Source organism: Megalobrama amblycephala, linkage group LG13 (assembly GCF_018812025.1).
Source record: "Megalobrama amblycephala isolate DHTTF-2021 linkage group LG13, ASM1881202v1, whole genome shotgun sequence".
NCBI classification, from domain to species: Eukaryota; Metazoa; Chordata; class Actinopteri; order Cypriniformes; family Xenocyprididae; genus Megalobrama; species Megalobrama amblycephala.
In genome coordinates this window covers 14411542-14418493 of record NC_063056.1, presented here as the reverse complement: position 1 = coordinate 14418493, position 6952 = coordinate 14411542, and the positions used below count along the sequence as shown (strand labels likewise).

The 6952-nt window shown below is 35.0% G+C and overlaps 1 protein-coding gene across 1 annotated transcript in view; it reads right to left on the bottom strand.

Moving 5' to 3' along the window:
* Positions 1-1182: 1182 nt before the first annotated feature.
* The window catches only part of tnfrsf1a (tumor necrosis factor receptor superfamily, member 1a), a 7271-nt gene continuing 1501 nt past the window's right edge, over positions 1183-6952 (bottom strand). The window contains exons 4-10 of the mRNA XM_048154299.1: positions 6692-6817; positions 6117-6269; positions 5926-6010; positions 5594-5676; positions 5105-5253; positions 2478-2592; positions 1183-2366 (exon numbers count right to left, since the gene is read on the bottom strand). Of these exons, the coding sequence (XP_048010256.1) occupies positions 2065-2366; positions 2478-2592; positions 5105-5253; positions 5594-5676; positions 5926-6010; positions 6117-6269; positions 6692-6817 (1013 nt within the window). The 3' untranslated portion in view covers positions 1183-2064. The remainder of the gene's footprint in view (positions 2367-2477; positions 2593-5104; positions 5254-5593; positions 5677-5925; positions 6011-6116; positions 6270-6691; positions 6818-6952) is intronic.

Below are 6952 nucleotides of genomic sequence, written 5' to 3'. Positions count from 1 at the left end.
CTTGTCTAGTGGTTCAGGGTCTGCTAACAAAACACTAATAGATTTAGTGCTGGTGAGCCCTTTCATTAAAGCTTGAACTTCCAGGTTTTCTCAAGAGAGGCTACTAACAGTCATTTTAATGGGAATCACTTTGAATGAAAAGCATTGAAATTACACATATGACTTCAAAATATAAAAAGTTTATTTGTGGAAGATGTGTGTGTGTACGTACATCATTTGATATCATTTTTATACAAAAAGTCACCATATTGTTTATTCTACAGTTGTCCATTTAAAAAGAAAAAGTGCATATCGGTGGCTAGCAAAACATTTTTTGCTAATGTTCATTTTTGGGACATCTAAGCAAAAATAAATGCTTCTAATTGGCTCATGAGATTTGAATGCGCAGAAGTTAGCTTGTATATTATATAACACATTTCTAAACATAAAGAATGGAAAGTAAAAGTATAAAAACCCAAGTCTGCTGGTATGAAAACAAGATGAAAAGAAAATGAAAATTTGACGACTGATGAACAGATGACTCTTCTGAAGCAAGAGGCCTGCTTTCCAGGTTAATAAAAGTTTAATTAAAAAACAAAAACCCAAAGCTGCCTGGGGGACATGAGCCAAATATGTGTGTAATAACACTTGGAAAAAAAAAAGAAAAACAGGGGAAAAAAACCCTGAAAAGCAGAAAATGCTAAATTCACCCTTTAGCAAATTCAGCTAACAAATCTACAAGATTTACCTTGAAAGGTTGATACAAAAAAATCTGTGATCAAATAAGCTTCATATTTGCACATGCATTTTAATGCTATTATTTTTGCTGAAGCACCATATTAAAATCCCATGAGAAAGCTATGGAATGATAAAGCATATGGCAATACAAATGCAATTAAAGAGAGTTTAACGTTAATTCTATACAATTGAAGGGATTATTAGGTATATGTGACCCGGGACCACTAAACCAATCATAAGGGTCAATTTTTTTAAATTGAGATGTATACATCATCTTGAATAAATAAGCTTTCCGTTGATGTATGGTTTGTTATGATAGGACAATATTTGGCTGAGATACAACTAAATCTGAGCGTGCAAAAAAAAAAAATCGAAATATTGAGAAAATCGCCTTTAAAGTAGCATTGCATATCCACTCACACAAATACATTTTTGATATATTTACTGTAGGAAATTTACAAAATATTTTCATGGAACATGATCTTTACTTAATATCCTAATGATTTTTGGCATAAAAGAAAAATCAATCATTTTGACCCATACAATGTATTGTTGGCTATTGGCCATATGCTTGACTGGTTTTGTTGTCCAGGGTTACATATCTCACAAAACATATCAAGAACATGATCAGGTCACATTTCACCCCCAAAAAAGAAACTTCCTCATTTCTTAAAGTAATACTGAAGACTGGAGTAATGGCTGCTAAAAATCATAAGAATGAATAAAATGTTAAACTATATTAAAAATGAAAATGGTTAAGTTCAACTGAAATAATACTTCACAATATTGTTTTCACAATAATTTGATCAAATGAATGCAGCCTTAGTGAACATAATCTTCTTTCAAAAAAGATTGTCTTTTCATAAAAAACCTTATTGATCTCCAGCTTTTGAACAGTAGTGTATATATATATATATATATATATATTATGGTGAAATGTGAACTGGATGTTTTTGTACGTTTTGTGCTATTATAAGGAGAACTGGCAGAGAATATCCATGATTATATCAACTCCATTAAATTTGTAAAAAAAATGACAACCCAAACCCCAACCACCCCACCACCCTTGATCATATAAACTTTAACTGCACTAGAAAAAGCCTTAATGAAATATTTTCACACAACACTACATACATACATACTACAAGAATATATGCATGTTCATAAAAACATTTTAGTGTGAAATCTTCAGACAACTGGACATATGACATGGTGTTATCCAGTAATACAGCTGTAGACGCACTTCCTTCAAATGAATCCAATGGAATTCAGTGGAAGGATAAGATCTCTGTTAATGCCTCATTCTCCTCCAATGGCTCATTGAAGCGCTCATTATGAATCTCCTCATTATGAAGCGCTTGTGTCCTGCGAAAGGAACCTGTTCTCAATGTTGTCTGCACAGTTAACCAAATACATGTCCCTCAGTGTTTCGATGAACATCTGGATGCGGTGATATGGCAAAACATTGCTCCCTCCTCCACTGCCACTGTCACTCCAAACCTTCAGCATCTGGTATTGGGCATCCTTGTACTTCCTGTGGTCCTGTTCTGCCCTTTCAATGTTCTGCTCAGAAACGCCAAGCCGACGTACAAATTCTTTAAATCGTCCGACAGGGACCTCATCCAGCACAAAATAGAAGAACTCGTGAACTACAAGAGACAGAAATGGGAAGAGAAAGACAACAGTCATGAATCATCTTTAACCGTCATTACTCAAGCCTCAAGGGATTTGTGTGTAGAAACAAATACACACAGACATACTTTTGATCTCTCTTGGGACGCAGTCTGGGAGTTTTCTGTTCTGTTCGGGTTCGCACGGCTGATTTGTAGAAGGAACACTCTCATTTATTTTGTCTGGTGGTATGATAATCAATGTCTGTGGAGAACATAAAAAAGAATGATAATTACTTAATAACATGCATAAAACAATCATTCATTAACCATTTCAGTCATATCCAACTCTTGGTGATTCTATGTCTATACACACACACACACACACACACACACACACACACACACACACACACACACACACACAGTCCAGTCACCAGTCAAATAAGATATAACACATCACATGATCTTGAAAAAAATATACATTGGTTCTATGAAGGTACTGCAGGGGTAATCTTACTCTTTTAAAAAATTTACAATAATTAATATGCATTAAACAAAAATCCAACATTCAAAGTTAACTTCAACCAAAGCTCAAGTTAAAGGATTAGTTCACTTTTAAATACACTTTTCCTGATAAATTTACTCACCCCCATGTCATCCAAGATGTTCATGTCTTTCTTTCGTCAGTCGAAAAGAAATGAAGGTTTTTGATGAAAACATTCCAGGATTTTTCTCCATATAGTGCATTTCAATGGCTACCAACAGATTGAAGGTCCAAACTGCAGTTTCAGTGCAGCTTCAAGGGCTTTAAAAGATACCAGATGAGTAATAAGGGTCTTATCTAGCGAAACGATCTGTCATTTTCGACAAAAATACAACCGTTTATGCTTTATAAACAAAATATCGCCTTGAACGTACTTTCCGCTTCCGCATTCTTCATAACGCTTACGCTGTATGTCCTATGCCTTCCCTATTCTACTTACGGAACGAACGCGGCGCCAGTTTCGTTTTTTACCGTAAGTTGAATAGGGAAGACGTAGGACATTCAGCGTAAGCGTTATGAAGAATGCGGAAGCGGAAAGCACGTTCAAGGCGATATTTTGTTTATAAAGCATAAACGGTTGTATTTTTGTCGAAAATGACTGATCGTTTCGCTAGATAAGACCCTTATTCCTCGTCTGGGATCATTTAAAGCCCTTGAAGCTGCACTGAAAATGTAATTTTGACCATCAACCTGTTGGTAGCCATTAAAATCCACTGTAAGGAAAATAATACTGGAATGTTTTCATCAAAAACCTTCATTTCTTTTCGACTGACGAAAAAAAGACATGAACATCTTGGATGACATGGGGGTGAGTAAATTTATCAGGAAAAGTGTATTTAAAAGTGGACTAATCCTTTAACAAGCTAAATGGTTCATTCTCCACCCAAATAACAAGTTAAGTTAACAACTCTCAGAATAGTTTTAGCATGTTATGTGGCAATGCTAATGCATTTGGTCTTGGGGGACTAGATCTGCTACACTGAATTTGCATTTCCTTCAGCGTGAGGCTTATTCATTTCACTTTTGGTATGACAGGGCCTTTACATTAGCCAAAAATAGAACTTTTTTGTTGTTTTAAAAACAAACAAACAGCCCAGATGAGAAAAAGTAACGCAAAAGCAACATAATGCATTACTTTCCATAAAAAAGTAACTAAGTAACACAATTAATTTTTTAGGGAGTAACGCAATATTTTAATGCATTACTTTTAAAAGTAACCTTCCCCAACGCTGTAAATAGACATACATAAATCCTGTAGCAGATCTAGGCAGGTGGAGCTGGGGGAGGTGGAGGGTTTCAGGGGAACCCCGATAGCATGCTGCAGGACTAGCTTACAGCAAACAATGAACCAGACTATTTAAATATTGAACAAGCAATCTCATTGGCTGCAGGATCAGCAGAGGCCAATCAGCTTGTGTCATGTGGTAATGATGTGATTGCTTGCAGATTGCATGTAAAGGATACAATACATACTTTTATTTAGCAAAAATGCATTAACTGCATATTAAAACTGAGAGTAAAGACATTTACAATGAGACAAATGATTTCTATTTCAAATAAATGAAATAAACTTTCTATTCATCAATGAATCCTGAAGAAAAGGCATCATGGTTTCCACAAAAATATTAACCAGCACAACTGTTTTTAACATTGATAATAATAATAAATGTTTCCTGAACACCAAATCAGCATATTAGAATGATTTCTGAAGGATCTTGTGACACTGAAGACTGAAAATTTAGCTTTGCCATCACTGGAATAAATTATAAGTTATTTTCTTTTAAAATAAATTATCTTATTTATTTATTTAAAAATATATATTTGTATATATTTGTTACTTAATAGAGTAAAATAAGCCTTGGTGAGCATAAGAGGCTTCTTTCAAAAAAGTTTTACAGACCCCAAAATTTTAAATGTTGGTCTGTATGTACTGCATATATAGTACCAGTTTAGCATTATTTATTAAAGAAATTAGTGCTATATTGTTGTTATTAATTGTCTTTATTTTTATTATGGGAAATTAGGTCGGTTGAGAGTCCAAATGTATAGGAGCCTTGCGAAAAAGTATACGTATTAGTATTTATCATGAAAACTGAATCATCTTCTGAGAAAACAGCAGTACAGTAATTTTTGTTTGTGTTTAACATAAAAAAGTGAATCATTCATGCTGAGGAGAAGAACGGTGTGGTGTCTAAGCCAGTGTTTGTCATAGGTTAATCAAGAATTTTACCTGTCCTTCGGGAGCAGGTGATGATTTCTGCGATGACAAAGCATGATTCCTCTTCCTCCAAAGTCTGAGGCCTTCATACAACATAAACACTCCCAAAGCTACTACCGTGATACATGCACAAACGGGAACCAGTATTTGAGGTAATGTGTCTGAAAGAATAATGTGATGAGAAACACACAAATTAAAATTACCTCTCAACATGCCTGAAGACACATGTTGTTTTTTGGACCGCAGATAGACTTTGCTTAGTCACGGCAGGGCAAATTCAAAAGAACATGAACGCTAGGGACTTCCCAAGATTACTCATGTTTTTCAAAGATTTGTCCTGGTTCTCTTTATCGATACATTCTAAATTCATAGTTTCCAAAGAGTTGCCTGTTTGGCATTCTCAATATGTGGAAAGCGCTAACAGACATCAACAACTGACTCATAATTTCTGTCTCTGAGGGATACAAATTTTGGATGGATCGGACATTGATCAGTACTCACCTGATGGAGTTGTTGGTTTGGCGGATTTAATGGGGATTATTGGAGTGCTGGATATGCACAAGTGTTCACAGCCCGTCTGACATCTATAGGGCATAGAGAAAACTTTACTAAACATATTGATTATTATGTTTAATGTTATTCAGATCTCTTCATTTTTCTGTTAATTAGCCTAAAAATATTCTTCATGGGCTAATTCAATACACTTCAGTGCTTGATGGGACATATATGTGCTGGAGTGTATGCGGATGAGCAGCAACGACATGCAGGGAATACTCTAACATAAAATTTGACAAATAAAACAAGTGCCAGCAGGGCTGAAGAGTCCGACTTACTTGATGCATAGTTCACAGGATTTATTATTCTTGGTAGGGTAATGATTTTTTTCGCACTCACACTGTGTATTCTGTTCTCCCCCACCTGACAAAAATAGAAACATTAACCAAGGGTATCCTATAGTGTAAATACAAGATTAATATATAACTTTATTTAATTTATAAAGCTTTATTAAGCTTGAGGAACTTACAATCTCCAGTTTTCACCTGTCCAGGTCCACACACCGGCTTACAGCGATAACATTCCCAGTCCGTATGGCTTAATTTCATTCTGTAATATCCTTTCATACACTCACACCCCCTATTGGTTTTGTGCGTACATTCTGATGACTCTTTGGAATTGTCTGTGGATAAGTCACAGATGAAAGACATATAAAAACATAGCAAAAATCAAATTAATTGGTTGTGTAAAGATTTTAGGTCACCGGATACTTTTGTCAAAAAATGAAAATTCTGTCATAATTTACTCACCTGCATGTTTGTCCAAACATTTATAACTTTCTTTCTTCCGTGGAACACAAAACAAGATATTTTGAAAAATATAGGTTTTTGTCGATAAAAAGTCAGTGGATGTCATGCCAATGTTGCTTTGTACCCCTTTGACAATCATTGTAAGGACAAAAACTGTTACAACATTTTTCAAAATATCTTGTGTGTTCCACAGAAGAAAGAATGTAATGCAGATCTAGTAAATGATGACAGAATTTTCATTTTTGGGTGGACTATCGCTTAAAACATGAAATACGAAAAGTTACAATGGCATTACGTTTGCACTTCTGGCATCTGAAGCAGTTTGGAGAGTAATTTGGTTGATCTAGGTAGGTTCCATCCTCACATTTCACACATTCTGACTTCATGCCTGGTTTAGGGCATTCCGCTTTCAGCTTAAACCCTAAAGTAGGAAACATAAAGGAGGAGAAAAAAAAACATCTATAAAAGCTGAGCAAAAGATTTCATTGGAAAACACACCCTGTTGCTATATTATCCATATAACCTGTTTTAAATGCTAACAGCTTTGATTATATGA